This window comes from Salvelinus fontinalis, chromosome 4, assembly GCF_029448725.1.
Source record: "Salvelinus fontinalis isolate EN_2023a chromosome 4, ASM2944872v1, whole genome shotgun sequence".
NCBI lineage: Eukaryota > Metazoa > Chordata > Actinopteri > Salmoniformes > Salmonidae > Salvelinus > Salvelinus fontinalis.
This window is the reverse complement of record NC_074668.1, coordinates 23372750-23389814: the sequence shown is the minus strand read 5'-3', so window position 1 is coordinate 23389814 and position 17065 is coordinate 23372750. Positions and strand designations below refer to the sequence as shown.

General features: G+C 44.9%; 2 protein-coding genes across 4 annotated transcripts in view; one reads left to right on the top strand and one right to left on the bottom strand.

The window, feature by feature from the left end:
- LOC129853392 (sarcoplasmic/endoplasmic reticulum calcium ATPase 2-like) overlaps window positions 1–10288 on the top strand; it is a 29336-nt gene extending 19048 nt beyond the window's left edge. The window contains exons 9-21 of one of the 3 annotated variants that reach the window (XM_055919385.1): window positions 2497–2585; window positions 2710–2812; window positions 2910–3041; window positions 3137–3256; window positions 3378–3596; window positions 5253–5588; window positions 5702–5922; window positions 6022–6224; window positions 6418–6503; window positions 6598–6731; window positions 6874–6991; window positions 7083–7203; window positions 9542–10288. In XM_055919385.1, coding sequence (XP_055775360.1) covers window positions 2497–2585; window positions 2710–2812; window positions 2910–3041; window positions 3137–3256; window positions 3378–3596; window positions 5253–5588; window positions 5702–5922; window positions 6022–6224; window positions 6418–6503; window positions 6598–6731; window positions 6874–6991; window positions 7083–7203; window positions 9542–9555 — 1896 coding nt within the window. In that variant the 3' untranslated portion in view covers window positions 9556–10288. Of the gene's footprint in view, window positions 1–2496; window positions 2586–2709; window positions 2813–2909; window positions 3042–3136; window positions 3257–3377; window positions 3597–5252; window positions 5589–5701; window positions 5923–6021; window positions 6225–6417; window positions 6504–6597; window positions 6732–6873; window positions 6992–7082 lie in introns of all 3 variants that reach the window. The other 2 variants (XM_055919384.1, XM_055919383.1) reach the window with 2 other exon arrangements.
- Window positions 10289–10608: 320 nt separating this feature from the next.
- LOC129853393 (anaphase-promoting complex subunit 7-like) lies at window positions 10609–16165 on the bottom strand. The gene is made up of 11 exons (XM_055919387.1): window positions 15745–16165; window positions 14526–14712; window positions 14231–14350; window positions 13966–14077; window positions 13701–13854; window positions 13428–13570; window positions 13151–13268; window positions 12274–12470; window positions 11902–12126; window positions 11611–11761; window positions 10609–11450 (listed from the first exon to the last, which is right to left on the bottom strand). The coding sequence occupies exons 1-11, from the start codon at window positions 15843–15845 to the stop codon at window positions 11261–11263; spliced, it is 1698 nt and encodes a 565-aa protein (XP_055775362.1). The 5' UTR covers window positions 15846–16165; the 3' UTR covers window positions 10609–11260.
- Between the last annotated feature and the right edge of the window lie 900 nt (window positions 16166–17065).

Sequence of the window (17065 nt, the reverse complement as noted above, 5' to 3'; positions counted from 1 at the left end):
GACTACAGGACTGTGATTACTCACCACAGACTAGCAGAATCCTCATTTTCCTTTCACAACTCTGACAAGCCCGACAGGAAGGATACGCTGCTTCCTCGGGAACAGGCCCAGATCCACGTGATCTGCGTGAAGAGGAGGCTGAGAAAGAGGGGTTGAAGGTCCGCCTGCCTCCTGAGAATTCACAGGCGATCAAATAAACCCCCACTTCCCTCCATTCTGCTAGCAAACGTGCAATCTTTGGACAATAAAATCGACGAGTTACACAGAAGTTTGAACTACCAACGGGACATTAAAAATGAACATCTTATGCTTCACGGAGTCGTGCCTGAATGACAACGACAACATCAACATACAGCTGGCTGGTTATATGATGTACCAGCAGGATACAACAGCGGCGTCTGGTAAGACAAGGGGTGGTGGTCTATGTATTTCTGTAAACAACAGCTGGTGCACGATATCTAAGGAAGTCTCGAGCTATTGCTCGTCTGAGGTAGAGTATCTCACGATAAGCTGTAGACCACACTACCTACCGAGACAATTCTCATCTATATTATTTGTAGCTGTCTACATACCACCACAGTCAGAGGCTGGCACTAAGACGGCATTGAATGAGCTGTATTCCGCCATAAGCAAACAAGAAAATGCTCACCCAGAGGCGGCGCTCCTAGTAGCCGGGGACTTTAATGCTGGGAAACTTAAATCCGTTTTACCAAATTTTTATCAGCATGTTAAATGTGCAACCAGAGGAAAAAGAACTCTGGACCACCTATATTCCACACATAGACGCATACAAAGCTCTCCCTCGCCCTCCATTTGGCAAATCTGTGAGAAAGACCTTTAAACAGGTCAACATTCACAAGGCCGCAGGGCCAGACAGATTATGTACTGCGAGCATGCGCTGACCAACTGGCAAGTCTCTTCACTGACATTTTCAACCTCTCCCTGTCCGAGTCTATAATACCAACATGTTTTAAGCAGACCACCATAGTCCCTGTGCCCATGAACACTAAGGTAATCTGCCTAAATGACTACCTACCCGTAGTGCTCACGTCTGTAGCCATGAAGTGCTTTGAAAGGCTGGTCATGGTTCCCATCAACACCATCATCCCAGAAACCTTAGACCCACTCCAATTTGCATACAGCCCCAACAGATCCACAGATGATGCAATCTCCATTGCACTCCACACTGCCCTTTCCCACCTCGACAAAAGGAACACCTATGTGAGAATGCTATTCATTGACTACAGCTCAGTGTTCAACACCATAGTGCCCTCAAAGCTCATCACTAAGCTAAGGACCCTGGGACTAAATAACTCCCTCTGCAATTGGATCCTGGACTTCTTGATGGGCCGCCCCCAGGTGGTAAGGGTAGGTAACAACACATCTGCCACGGTGATCCTCAACATGGGGACCCCTCAGAGAGCGTGCTCAGTACCCTCCTGTACTCCATGTTCACTCATGACTGCACGGCCAGGCGCGACTCCAACACCATCATTACATTTGCCGATGACACAGCAGTGGTAGGCCTGATCAACTACGAGACAGCCTATAGGGAGGAGATCAGAGAACTGGCTGTGTGGTGCCAGGATAACAACCTCTCCCTCAACGTGATCAAGACAAAGGAGATGAATGTGGACTACAGGAAAACGAGGACAGAGCACGCCCCCATTTTCATCGACGGGGTTGCAGTGGAGCAGGTTGAGAGCTTCAAGTTCCTTGGTGTCCATATCACCAACAAACTAACATGGTCCAAGCACACCAAGACAGTCGTGAAGAGGGGACGACAAAACCTATTCCCAATCAGAAGGTTCTACAGCTGCACCATCGAGAGCATCCTGACAGGTTGCATCACTGCATGGTATGGCAACTGCGAGGCCTCCGACTGCGAGGCACTACGGAACGTAGTGCGAACGACCCAGTACATCACTGGGGCCAAGCTTCCTGCCATCCAGGACCTCTATACCAGGCGGTGTCAGAGGAAGGCCCTAAAAATTGTCAGACTCCACCCTAGTCATAGACTGTTCTCTCTGCTACCGCATGGCAAGAGGTACCGGAGCGCCAAGTCTAGGTCCAAGAGGCTTCTAAACAGCTTCTACCCCCAAGCAATAAGACTCTTGAACATCTAGTCAAATGGCTACCCAGACTATTTGCAGTGCCCCCCACCCCATCTGTTGTCACTTTAATAACTCTACTTACATGTGCATACTACCTCAAGTAACCGGTGCCCCCGCACATTGACTCTGTATCAGTACCCCCCTGTATATAGTCTCGCTATTATTATTTCACTGCTGCTCTTTAATTACTTGTTACTTTTATCTTTTATTCTTATCTGTATTTTTTTTAAACTGGATTGTTGGTTAGGGGCTCGTAAGTAAGCATTTCACTGTAAGGCTTACACCTGTTGTATTCGGCGCATGTGACTAATACAATTTGGTGTGAGATGATTAGTGTGTGTGAGTCAGCCCTAACTTTCCTTGTCTGTGTTGTGGTCTCCAGATGTTCATCATTGACCAGGCCGAAGGGAACAGCTGCTCTCTGAATGAGTTCACCATCACTGGCTCTACTTATGCCCCTGAAGGAGAAGTGTAAGTACCAAATACTCTCTTAACGCCAGTCTAAGATACAATTATTTATTTACTTCCAATTACATGAAACGTTGGAGGGAGTTAATTATTCATCTTGTCTCCTGGCCTGTGTGTCTCCCTCCAGGTACCAGGATGGCAGACTAGTGAAGTCCTCTGCGTATGATGGTCTAGTGGAGATTGCCACCATCTGTGCCCTGTGCAATGACTCCTCTCTGGACTTCAATGAGGTCTGTGTGTCTACCTGACTGCCTATCTCCTCCTTCATATGGATCATTAAGGGATGTTGAGTAGCGTTGACTGATTGGCTAATGCTTGTGTTGTCAGGCCAAAGGTGTGTATGAGAAGGTTGGCGAGGCTACAGAGACGGCTCTCACCTGCCTAGTGGAGAAGATGAATGCATTTGACACCGATGTCAAAGGCCTGACCAAGATCGACAGGGCCAACGCCTGCAACTCTGTATGTACACGAACTTCAGCCATTGAACAATTAAATGGTGTGGTACTCCACAGCTGGTTGTTAGCAGGTTTTCTGACTGGTGTGTTGTCTGTCAGGTGATCATGCAACTGATGAAGAAGGAATTCACCCTGGAGTTCTCCAGAGACAGGAAGTCGATGTCTGTGTACTGCACCCCCAACAAGGCCCGCTCCTCGCTTGGAAAGATGTTTGTCAAGGTATAACCACATTTTTAGAAACTCTGATATGTTTGACTCACATTGAACCAAGTGTTAGTGTTTTTAAGTCACCCATGTTTGAATCTGTGTGTCAACCTTTAAAACACTTTAATCCCCACAGGGTGCCCCCGAGGGAGTTATTGACAGATGTACTCATGTCAGAGTGGGCACCTGCAAGGTTGCCATGACCCCGGGCATCAAAGAGAAGATCATGTCTACAATCCGTGGGTACGGGACGGGGCGTGACACCCTGCGCTGCCTGGCTCTGGCCACCCGGGACACCCCACCCAGGAAGGAGGACATGGTGCTGGTCGATTGTGCCCGCTTCGTTGATTATGAGGTGAGCACTACTCATCACCACTGCATAGAGTAGGAGTTGACAGGCATTTTGCTAAAAGGCATTTGTTATGTGTAAATACCATATCTAACTTATACTGCTGGATCCTATTAATATCATATGAAGACAAATATAAACACAACATGTAAAGTGGTCCCATGTTTCTTGAGCAGAAATAAGAGGCCAGAAGTTTCCCATACGCATAAAAAGCTTATTTCTTTCAAATTTTGTGCACAAACTTGTTTACCTCCCTGTTGGTGAGCATTTCACCTTTGCCAAGATAATCCATCCACCTGACAGGTGTGGCATATCAATAAGCTGATTAAACAGCATGATCATTACATAGGTGCACCTTGTGCTGGGAACAATAAAAGGCCACTTTAAAATGTGCAGTTTTGGCACACAACACAATGCCACAGAAATCTCAAGTTTTGAGGGAGTGTGTAATTGGCATGCTGACTGCAGGAATGTCCACCAGAGCTGTTGCCAGAGAATTTTATGTTAATTTTACTACCATAAGCTGCCTCCAACGTCATTTTAGAGAATTTGGCAGTACGTCCAACCGGCCTCACAACCGCAGGCCATATGTAACCACGCCAGCCCAGGACCTCGCCAGTCCAGAACCTCCACATCCGGCTTCGTCACCAGCGGTGTCGTCTGAGACCAGCCACCTGGACAGCTGATGAAACTGTGGGTTTGCACAACCAAAGTATTTCTGTCAGAAACCGTCTCAGGGAAGCTCATCTGCATGCTCGTCGTCTTCACCAGGTTCTTAACCCGACTGCAGTTCGGCGTCACAACCGACCTCAGTGGCCAAATGCTCACCTTAGATGGCCACTGGCACACTGGAGAAGTGTGCTCTTCAAGTATTAATCCCGGTTTCAACTGTACCAGGCAGATAGCAGACCGCATGTATGGCGTTGTGTGGGCAAGCCATTTTCTGATGTCAACGTTGTGAACAGAGTGCCCCGTAGTGGCGGTGGGGTTATGGTATGGGCAGGCATAAGCTACGGACAACGAACACAATTGCATTTTATCGATGGTAATTTGAATGCACAGAGATACCGTGATGAGATCCTAAGGCCCATTGTCGTGCCATTCATCCGCCGCCATTTCAGCATGATAACGCACAGTTCAATGCCGCAAGGTTCTGTACACAATTCCTCGAAGCTGAAAATGGCCCAGTTCTTCCATGGCCTGCATACTCACCATTGAGCATGTTTGGAATGCTCTGGTTCGACATGTTCGACAGCGTATTCCAGTTCTCGCCAATATCCAGCAACTTCGCACAGCCATTTCATAGGCCACAATCAACAGCCTGATCAACTGTATGTGAAGGAGATGTGTTGTGCTGCATGAGGCAAATGGTGGTCACACCAGATACTGACTGGTTTTCTGATCTGGGCCCTTACTTTTTTTTCAAACGGATCTGTGACCAACAGATGCATATCGGTCTTCCCAGTCATGTAAAATCCATAGATTAGGGCCTAATGAATTTATTTCAATTGACTGATTTCCTTAAATGAACTGTAACTCAATAAATCTTGTGGCATGTTTCTGTTTTTATATTTTTGTTCAGTGTAGCATAACTTTTGGATGTATTGTGCAATTCTAGTAGGAACCCTGATGGTGACTCTGTTTTTGTGTTTCTCTGCCCAGTCTGACCTGACCTTTGTGGGCTGCGTTGGCATGCTGGACCCTCCCAGGACCGAGGTGGCTGCCTCCATCAAGCTGTGCCGCCTAGCCGGCATCCGCGTCATCATGATCACCGGCGACAACAAGGGCACTGCTGTGGCCATCTGCCGCCGTATCGGCATCCTGGGTGAGGAAGACGACGTGGACAAAATGGCGTTCACTGGCCGCGAGTTTGACGACCTGTCCCTTCAGGCCCAACGCGATGCTGTTATCAACGCCCGCTGCTTCGCCCGTGTCGAGCCCTCCCACAAGTCCAAGATCGTTGAGTTCCTGCAGGCCATGGACGAGATCACAGCCATGGTACGCTGAACCCACCCACTCACATCCTTACTGTACATGCAAAGTTGTTATATCTATTACTGTTGTCTTGTAGCCTCCTATCCACCCTTAAGTATCTGTTTTGTCTCCCACAGACTGGTGATGGAGTGAACGATGCTCCTGCCTTGAAGAAGGCAGAGATTGGCATCGCCATGGGCTCTGGCACTGCCGTGGCCAAGTCAGCCTCTGAGATGGTCCTGGCCGATGACAACTTTTCTTCCATCGTGGCGGCTGTGGAGGAGGGCAGGGCCATCTATAACAACATGAAACAGTTCATCCGCTACCTCATCTCCTCCAACGTGGGAGAGGTCGTCTGGTGAGTCTGTCATTTACGTACCTCCTCCTGCCAAAGTGATGTCTCTAGTGGTTTTATGGTGCTCCTGTGGAGGTTAATGATGTTTCTCTATGGGGGCAGTATCTTCCTGACGGCTGCTCTGGGCTTCCCTGAGGCTCTGATCCCCGTTCAGCTGCTGTGGGTCAACCTGGTGACAGATGGTCTCCCTGCCACCGCACTGGGCTTCAACCCCCCCGACCTGGACATCATGAACAAGCCCCCCCGCAGTGCCAAGGAGCCCCTCATCTCTGGATGGCTCTTCTTCAGATACCTGGCCATCGGATGTGAGTTAATGGGACTGTTGTACTTTGTTTCCAATTCTATATCAGATAGCTCAATCTTAACATTTTCTCAAGCTCACTGCTACTGGCATACCCTGCCACATACTGTTATTGTGCACCTCTCTGCCTATCCATTGTCTTCCTAGTTATAGAACTAGTCTGTCCCATAGTCAGTCAGCTGTGTCTCTGTCCTCAGGCTATGTGGGAGCTGCCACAGTGGGAGCCGCTACCTGGTGGTTCGTGGCTGCTGAGGATGGCCCTATGATCTCTCTGTACCAGCTGGTGAGACTAACGCCTAGATGTCAGCTTTACTGTCCAAATTGTGTTTTACCTCTCAGCCTTTCTTATGTCTCGTGTCTGACTCCTCCCCCCACAGAGCCACTTCCTGCAGTGTTCCCCTGACAACCCTGACTTCTCAGACCTGGAGTGTCATGTGTTTGAGTCCCCCTACCCCATGACCATGGCCCTGTCTGTGCTTGTCACCATTGAGATGTGCAATGCCCTTAACAGGTGAGTCTCCTGCAGTGACATGAGCTTTCTTTCATCCTCAAAAATCATTTGCATTCAGTGGTAGACAGCTCCAACTTTTGTAAGTACAAGAATAGAATATAGAGTTTTGACTAATCTGATCCACCATGTGACCTTCTCCCAGCCTGTCAGAGAACCAGTCCCTGCTGCGTATGCCTCCCTGGGAGAACATCTGGCTGCTGGGGGCCATCTGCCTCTCCATGTCCCTCCACTTCCTCATCCTTTATGTGGAGCCACTGCCTGTAAGTCAGCTTTACTTATATCAACCAGGTCAATCTATAGGTTCCCCATGTTCACTCTCTCTCCATCCCTCATTCTCCTCTATCTCTCCAGGTCATCTTCCAGATCACCCCTCTGGACCTGACCCAGTGGCTGGTGGTGCTGAAGATCTCCCTGCCCGTCATCCTGCTGGATGAGCTCCTAAAGTTTGTGGCCAGGAACTACCTGGAACCCGGTAACCAGCCAGAGTCTAAGTCAGCCAGCAAAGGCTGGTCCCTCTCTGCATGCACAGAGGGCATCTCCTGGCCCTTTGTGGGCATCACCCTCCCCCTGGTGCTGTGGCTCTACAGCATCGACACTAACGTGTCTGCCCTGTTCTGGTCCTGACTACACCACACAACCCTCCCAGTGCACCAGTGTGAGTGGAGATTAACACACGTCTAACAAAATCCCCCATTAACCAGGATCAACTACAACAACCACATCAACTGCAGTGAAAGCTCAAGTCAACATTTGTACCTGTGTTGATGACAGATGTAATCTGTGAGCCCTCTGCTGGTTCGTCTCCAGGACATTTTTACCATTCCGCTTTTGTTTTGTCATTTGTCCATGTCTTTAATTTAATATCAAGCTTTTGGTTATTTTTTTGCTCCCCATTTTTTTGAACAGGCATAAAAAAATATGCTAATTAGGAGCTGTTTGTGTACAGAGAATTAACACTATTTTATCAAAATTAAGATTTTTGTAGCTTTGGGAAGGCGTGGGGGGGGGCAGCCAGATGGTGTAAGGGGAGTGCACAGAACTCAAACGTTTCTCTTGTTTTCAGTGTGAACTTTGACCTCTAAAGAACTTGTAGATAAGTATGCTGTGCCATAACTGTAAGGACCATCATTTGCACTGAATCAGAAGTTTGTACCAAAACTGCATGTATTCTGCCCAGGCATGAATAACGGGGATTTCTTCACCAAATTAATGATTGTTCGTTCCCCTGTTTGAGCTCCTCCATTTGCTTTTTTTGTGTTTATTTTCTGCTCTAGTCAGAGCACAGCTACCTCAATGCTATTGATATCACAATTGATTACTACCTGTGTTCCTCAGTAAGCTTTTCATAAACATTGTCATATTGAGTGTTGAGGTATGCGCCATTTCGCTTGTGAATAAGGAAATCTAGAGCCCTCATTTGCCTTTTATGTTGCTTTTTTAAAGTTTAATCTGTGTTCTTTTGATGTTCCTTGAGGGAGGTTAGGGTTAGGACAAATATATAATATGTTACCTTAGTTCAATTAATTCAAAGCAGTTTTTTGTAATATAGACAAGCCTGTCGTTAAACACGTTTACTTGAACACAACATATTCTGTCTTTTATTAAGGTTCACTTTTTTAAATGTTTGGTCTTCATTTATGGACACTGTAGTGTCTTTATTACAATAATTATATAGATTAAGTATTGTGCATATACTGTACTTGAATATGTATAAACACACCAAGTGGTGGATTTTCTTATCAGTTGAGCACAAGATGGATGCTTTGATGGGACTGTTGTGGTCAGCACTCCCTATTGGGGTGGATCACCAAGCAGAGACTGCTTTGGCCATAGTATGTAGGCCCAACGCTAAAATGACTGGCTTGTAGAAGAGTCTGTACATATAACACAAAATAGTATCTATGTGTATAGAGTTTTAAAGATGCTTCATACCTTTTACACTAGTTGTACTTGAGCGTGTTTTAGAAACACTGTAGGTAATAGGTATTCCTAGAAAACATGCTTTCCCCAATACCATGCCAGTAAACGCTTGAGTGTTCTTAAACCTAGCTGCTATTTCTTCCAATCAGTGGTGGAAAAAGTACCAAATTGCCATACTTGAGTAAAAGTAAAGATTCCTTAATAGAAAAGTGAAAGCCACTCAGTAAAATACTACTTGAGTAAAAGTCTAAAAGTATTTGATTTTAAATATACTTACATATCAAAAGTAAAAGTATGAATCATTTAAAATGGCGTACTAAGCAAACCAGATGGCACAATTATTTTTATTTACAGATAGCCAGGGTCACACTCCAACACTCAGACATCATTTACAAATGAAGCGTTTGTGTTTAGTGAGTCTGCCAGATCAGAGGCAGTAGGGTGTGTCAATTGGACCATTTTCTGTCCTACTAAGCTACCAAAACTTTAATGAGTATTTTGGGGTGTCGGGGAAAATGTATGGGGTAAAAAGTACATAATTTTCTTTAGGAATGTAGTGAAGTAAAAGTTGTCAAATATAAATAGTAAAGTACAGATACCCCCCCCACACACACAAAAATGACTTTAGTACTTTAAAGTAATTTTGCACCACTGAATGTCTTACTGCATTTATTCCTATCTTTCTGTTTGCACGTGGCATGGCCCTAGACATGACTGTAGAAAATGAAGCAGTAGATGACCTAATGGCTTTCTGTTCACCATGCCTTTTTAAATTCCCAGTGAGAGAGCCATGTCTGTTTGCGTCTTTGCTTTTTTGACCTATGCCTTGTTTCTGTCTGTCCTATGATTGATTTGGTTTCTCCCTGTCTTTCTCTCTCCTCTCTCTGCAGCTAGTGCCGTGTAAGCCCGCTCCTCCTATAAATCCCTTGTAGGAACTGCTTTAGTGTTGTGCATGTGTTTTGAGCAGCACCACATCTTCCAAGACCTGCATGTCAATAAAGAAGAGCTATCAAGACATGATTGATACATTTCATAAGCAATTACATGACAAAAAAAGTAATCAAATGGTATATATATTTTAACTGAATGGGTGTAAATATTTTTGGAATCAAATGAACCAATCCCAGGTCCCTCCATCCTTAGTAAATGAAGAGCCATAGGCTGCGTTTACACATGACAGCCCATTTCTGGTCTTTTGCCCAAGTAGTGGAAAAATATCAGATTTAGGTTGCCTGTGTAAATGCAGCCTTCAAACGAGATACAGAGTTCCTATGTTATCTTAATATACCTATTATAGTTTTCTATTAATGTACACTAGTCCATGATGCATGTCCTCTGAAGCAGCCATTTTATCAGATGTGTAATAATTAATGTATTGATAAATTAAATGAACAATAGTACAAATGTTATCTTTTCCTAAGGAACTCTTTTTTGGGGGGGGGGGGGTGTGTAAAATAACCAAAACATGTTTGAAGCAGATATTGCGGTATCTGGGAAGGCGGAGGTGTGGCGATCCATTACCCTGAAAGAAAGTCAGTCCCTTCAATGGCACACACGCATGCCAAACTAATTTCAGAGCTGACGATTGTATTGTCACATGACTTGTGGTTTCAGGTAAATAAAGCAATTCTACATTATGTTGCCGATCTTCTATATGCCAGATTGGAGATGTGTATTCATTTGAAGCTACCTTGTTTATAGCCTAAATACAAGAATGTTTTAGAGAAGTGTTTCCCAACTCCAGTCCTTGTACCCGCAACGGCACACATTTTTGTTTTAGCCCCAGACAAGCACACCTGATTCAACTTGTCAACTAATCATCAAGCCCTCAATTAGTTGAATCACATGCATTTGTCTGGGGGTACTGGAGGACGAGTTGACAAACACTGTTTTAGAACTGTTACTCAATAAGTCACTAATATTAATTTACCAAAAACTTCAATAATATGGCAGGGCGTGAGACCAGACGTCATGATTTTATATCTTCAAAACATATACACACACCACATGGTTAAACATCTGCATTGGAAAACTTTAACATTACTTTGCAAAGAATGTGTCAAATTAAATGACCCTGTGATTGACACACAGGCCTTAAGTTATCTGATTATTCAGAAGGGAAAGTATGTCACCAGCTTCACACCAATATGTGTTAATACATGTAAATATTAAACAGAAAAAACAAAGCAGCAGAAATAGAATAATTTCAATGATTACTGGCTTCAGATTATCTTGTGTTAACCCAACAAACAAGGAAACTCTTGGGCCATGGCCCAACAATCCTAAATAACCTCTTCACCTCATCTACTCTTGGACCCCTGATGGGTATGAAATAGGTTAGTAACGTTCATTTTCACCTACCAACTAATCAGTGATCGCAAAGGGAAGGAGACGTGGAATGGCAAGTTATCATTGTTGGGTGCTGGGTTGCATCCTCCAAACCTCAGTGGCTGCTATGATGACCTCTATAACCCTGAGATGGGGCTTTATACACCCGTATCTTGTATACACCCATATAGAGTCCACCGGAGCATTACATCAGGAACCCATGATGCCTATGTGTGGCGTGTTCCCCCAGCCCCCCGCTGTGTCTCTGCAGTGGGCCTGGGTCACTGCATGCCAAACCACTGCTCCTGGTCTGCCCACTGGGCTGCTTCACTGTCACTGCCTTCCAGCTCTCCATCCTCCCCGCTGCCCTCCATGTCATCTCCATCCAGCTCCACAGTGGCATCAGCAGGGCTCTCCTCCTTCTCCATCTTCTGCATTCCTTCCAGAGACTTCTGGTCATTCGGGTCCAGGCTAAAAGACAGATGGAGTCAGATTCAGATGATAGAGAAACATGTGCAGTTTCAAGATCGAAGTGCACCATTTACATATTTGAGAAAAGGTAGGCCTAAGAGCGACACTGCATTAACATTTCATGAGTTGTGTAAAACCCTGGACTTTGGTGTAACATTACCTAAGTGCTATGCTGTATTGGTCCATAGCCTCTTGATAATCATTGACCGCCACCAAGAAATCCCCCAGCATCCTGTGCAGCACACAGTCACTCTGATTGGCCAAGGCATTCCGGAGAAGAGCAATCCCTTCCTCGTATTTCATTTCCCGACCTTAAATGCGAAAACAAACACAATATCAACTCTTGTCCCTAACATCTTCGGTAAAACAAAAATGACAAAGATACAATGGTTCTAAATCTATACAGCAAAACAACTAATAGAACTTCAGGGTTTGCTACCAAGCCACATACTTAGCAGCTCTGCCTTCTTGACCACAGCCTTGGTGTAGTCAGGCCTCTGGGCTAGCGCCTTGTCCAGCAGGGTTTTGGCCTTCTCCTGGGTCACAGGGTCCTCCAGGCAGACTGTAGCCAGGATGGTCAGAGTCTGGGCATTCGCTCCCAGGGTCTTATAGATGTTATTGGCCATCCCCATTGCCTCTCGGATCCCATTGGATGCCAGGTAACAGTCAATCAGACCTGGGGACAGAGAAGGCTCATGACTACCTCAATACTAGTAACAAAACAAAAAACAACATCTGATGTTGCAGCTTTATGTGGGGGCAGTTCAAGATGAAAACAGATGTTCATTACAATGATGCGATCGTTACAAGAAGGTCCCCTTGCCTTCATAGCAGTCCAGACGGCAGGGCGCCAGGCGCATGGCCTCTCTGAAGTGGATGATGGCCTCCTGCACTCGGCCCATGTTCCTCAGTGCTGCCCCCTTCAGGAGGAGGGCTTGCACACTGTTGCTGTTCAGCTGGATGGCCTTGGCACCCAGGTAGAGGGCCCGGGAGTAGCGCTTACTGTAGAAGCTGTGACATCTGAGCCACCAAAAAACAGATTGGTAGGAACATGTATTTAGCCACTGTGTTCTTGGGGACCTTCAATGCAGAAAGGTTTTGGTACCCTTCCCCAGATCTATGTCTCGGCACAATCCTGTCTCGTAGCTCTACAAACAATTCCTTCGGCCTCATGGCTTGGTTTTTGCTCTGACATGCACTGTCTACTATGGGACCTTATATAGACAGGTGTGTGCCTTTCCAAATCTTGTCCAATCAATTGAATTTACCACAGGTTGACTCCAATCAAGTTGTAGAAACATCTCAAGGATGATCGATGGAAACAGGATGCACCGGAGCTAAATTTTGAGTCTCATAGCAAAGGGTCTGAATACTTATGTAAATAAGGTATCTGTTTTTTTTTTGTTTTTTTTAAATACATTTGCAACAATTTCTAAAAACCTGTTTTCACTTTGTCATTATGGGGGTATTGTGAATAGATTGATGAGGTAAAAAAAATGTAAATCCATTTTAGAATAAGGCTGTAACCTAACAAAATTTTGAAAAAGTCAAGGGGTCTGAATACTTTCCGAATGCACTGTATAGTGAGCAATATGTTTGGAACATCGAATTGCAATACATATACAATCATGAGAATCGCAACAGATATCGTATCAGCACCTAAGTATCGTGATTATCTTGGCAATTCCCAGCCGTATTACCCAGATATGACCCAGGGCTCTGCATGCTGGTCTGAGATGTTGAACAGCCTTCCTCCCAGAACCTCAACATCCTCCAGGTGCCCCTCACGTGCCATAAGGTAGCCATATACATCCATGCCTGACAGTAAGTAAAGACAACATAACTGAATTAGTTCAACTACACATAAAAACCTAATAGTTAATGTCTTAGATAAGAATCGCTAGACTGGCTTAGTGAGTCCTAGGAAACTGATTTATTTAGTCAGTGATGGGTTTTCTGATGTCTGCTGTCCAGTACCTTTGATCAGATAAGGATCCAGCATCTGGGCCTGCTCAAACTTCAGAATGGAGTTCTTTGTGTCGCCTGCCCTGAAGTACACATCTGCCAGGCTCACCAGCAGGTCCACATTGTCACGCATTAGAGACTTCTTCTCCAGGGAGCTGAGAATGAGAATCAGGAAACAGAGAAACACAACACCCAGAATGAGAGCCATAGTTTAACAACACCGGAGATTATGATTCATGAAATTAATAACACTCCCATGGTGGGATGAGGAACTGGTCTGCTCACCGGATGGAGTTGATTGCTCTGTGGTTGTCCCCTGCATGTATGAAGGCATAGGATTTGATCCACACAGAGAGCCACTCCAGGTTGGGAAGACTCTGGATCACATCCATAGTCATGGACGCCACCTCAGCTCCCTTCACTGACAGAGACAGGAGACCTACAACAGACACGAGTTAAAAGAACCCTTCAAAATGAAGAGCACAACAACATGGGATTTTGGCATGTCTGTGTGACGCACTACAGAAACATCCCAGTAACTAGTCCATACCAATGATGGCATCCAGTGCCAAGGGACACTGTCTCAGGACCTCTTTGTAGCTTGTGACAGCAGAGCGTTCGTGTCCAGCCTTCCTGTACAGATTAGCCAGCATCATGTTGATCTTAGGAAGGATAAACAAATATGCAATTCGGAAATTCCTCACAAGAATCTGGGCTGCTTTACTTTATTGAAATAGTCATAAAACGGCACTGCAAGCTTGGGTGTCATTGAGAGGATGGGGCTTTAAGGAGGGGACCTCAAAACAGCAGCCTACCTTTGGGGTTCTCTGTCTAGATGGAATCCCATCAAGCACTGCAATTGCATCCTTATCCAGCTTCAGGATGGTGTAGCACTCTGCAATCTTATACTTGACCTCAATCTCTGAGGGAAAACTCTGAAATAAAGAAAAATGGCATTTGGTCAATTCAGAAGGCAATGCACATTGTACACAATTACATATAGTCTGTAGAGCAGCTCAGTCAAATGTGCATTATTTTTAATGAATGGCATGGATGCCTGTTGCTACAGCAAGATATGTTGTAATTGACAGAGTTAGGAGCGTTCCACACCTGTGACTGCAAGGAGGATGCAGTTCCCCCGGTAGATGGCCGCACTTTAGAAGTTTTGCTGAGCACTTTCTTCTGCTGCAGTGCCATGTTGTACTTGCAAGCAGCATTACGGTACTCCTTGTCATGGAAGATGGCATCTGCATGATAAACCAGCAGCTGGTACTTCTGGGATGGTGAAAACAGTTCTCTGAAAGAACAGATGTGGTACATGCATCACTCTCTGGCACAGTATTTGACTGACAATAACTATATGAAGTGGTCAAGGAAATTAGCAATCAACATACACAATCTTTTCACAGTCACATAATTAATCCAGATACAACTACACTGAACAAAAATATAAAACGCAACATCTAAAGTGCTGGTCCTATGTCTCATGAGCTGATCCCAGAAATGTTCCATATGCACAAAAAGCCTATTTCCCTCAAATTTTGTGCCCAAATTTGTTTAAATCCCAATTGGTGAGCATTTTACCCTTTGTTAAGATAATCCATTCACCTGACAGGTGTGGTGTATCAAAAAACCTGAAAAACAGCATGATCATTACACAGGTGCACCTTGTGCTGGGCACAAAAGGCCTGTGCTGTTTTGTCACGCAACAATGCCACAGATGTCTCAAGTTGAGGGAGCATGGAATTGGCATGCTGACTGCAGGAATGTCCACCAGAGCTGTTTCCAGATAATTTAATGTTAATTCCTCTACCATAAGCAACCTCCAACATTGTAATAGAAAATTTGGCAGTATATCCAACCGGTCTCACAACCACAGACCATGTGTAACCACACCAGCCCAGGATCCTCAGTGAGTTAACCTGGCTCCCAAGTGGGTGGGCCTATGCCCTCCCACACCCACTCATGGCTGCGCCCCTGCCCAGTCATGTGAAATCCATAGATTATGGCCTAATGCATTTTTTTCAATTTACTGATTTCCTTATATGAACTGTAACTCAGCAAAATCTTTGCGTTTATCTTCTTGTTCAGTGTACATTTACACCCATCTTAAGCTAGTTTGCTTGCTAGCTAGATATAAAAACTGCCAACTGCGTCCTTGTCAGCTTGGCTCGTGACGATAAGCATGCATTGATTAGGACATGTGTTATCAATTGTACAGAATTATATGCTTTTGAAGATGATCGGAGTGAATAACTAGTTAGGTAGCTCATACCTCAGAGGGATGTACAGTAGCTAGCCAGCTAGCTAATACTATACTGTTACTTACTGATTGTTATTGCTCATTGTCAGCAGTAAGCTACTAATTATCCGAACGTTTGAGTGAAGTCCCGCGGCGGCCATATCCCTCACATGATCTATGACGTTCATTTCGATGTATTTTGATGTCTTGCTTTAAGATCAAAATCTAAAGTTTACGATTGCAGACAGGTAGCTTACTTGCTAGCTATCATCATAAACTGCAATGTATTAAATATGGCGCCGCAAGTTGAAGGACCCATCAATTATGTTTTGCTTTTATAAAAACATCATATCATTGCTACGTGTCATAAATATGACCGTTTTTTTCTCCTCGGTATAAATGACAAAAATCTAAGTAATACGTTTTAAAACCTTAAACGGACACAAAGTTGTCCTGTTCAGGCGAATAGAGTACCACAGAGACGTAATACCCTAGCGGTCAAACAGGGAAACTGTCAGTGTTGTCAGGTCCAACTAAAATGTCTAGCCCAATGAAATCTGAAAACCTACGCAGATGTGAAAACTTGCCCCAAAAAGCTTTTCGCAGAAAGAGAGGTGTTTCCACATGTATCTAATACATGTTTCTTTCCCCATAACGTTATCGAGCGAATTAAGGATTTTTTAATGACGTAGGCTAATAAGCAAAATTCGGTTTTCTATCAAAATAATAATTCTTGCGAGTTTAAGAATGTCACAAGAGAAAAGATAAATCGCCCTTATTAAACTCTCCAGAACATTTTCCATCAATGGATGTCGATGTAACTTGTTTTGACTGCCATGATTAAGCAATAAGGCCCGGGGAGGTGTGATATATGGCTAATATACCACTGCTAAGGGCTGTGACCAACTGGCAAGTGTCTTCACTGACATTTTCAACCTGTCCCTGGCCAGGTCTGTAATACCAACATGTTTCAAGCAGACCACCATAGTCCCTGTGCCCAAGAACACCAAGGTAACCTGCCTAAATGACTACCGATCCATAGCACTTACGTCTGTAGCCATGAAGTGCTTTGAAAGGTTGGTCTTGGCTCACATCAACACCATTATCCCAGAAACCCTAGACCCACTCCAATTTGCATACCGCCCAAACAGATCCACAGATGATGCAATCTCTATTGCACTCCACACTGCCCTTTCCCACCTGGACAAAAGGAACACTTACGTGAGAATGCTATTCATTGACTACAGCTCAGCGTTCAACACCAAAGTGTCCTCAAAGCTCATCACTAAGCTAAGGACCCTGGGACTGAACACCTCCCTCTGCAACTGGATCCTGGACTTCCTGACGGGCGGTAAGGGTAGGTAACAACACATCTCAACACCTCAACATGGGGGCCCCTCAAGGGTAC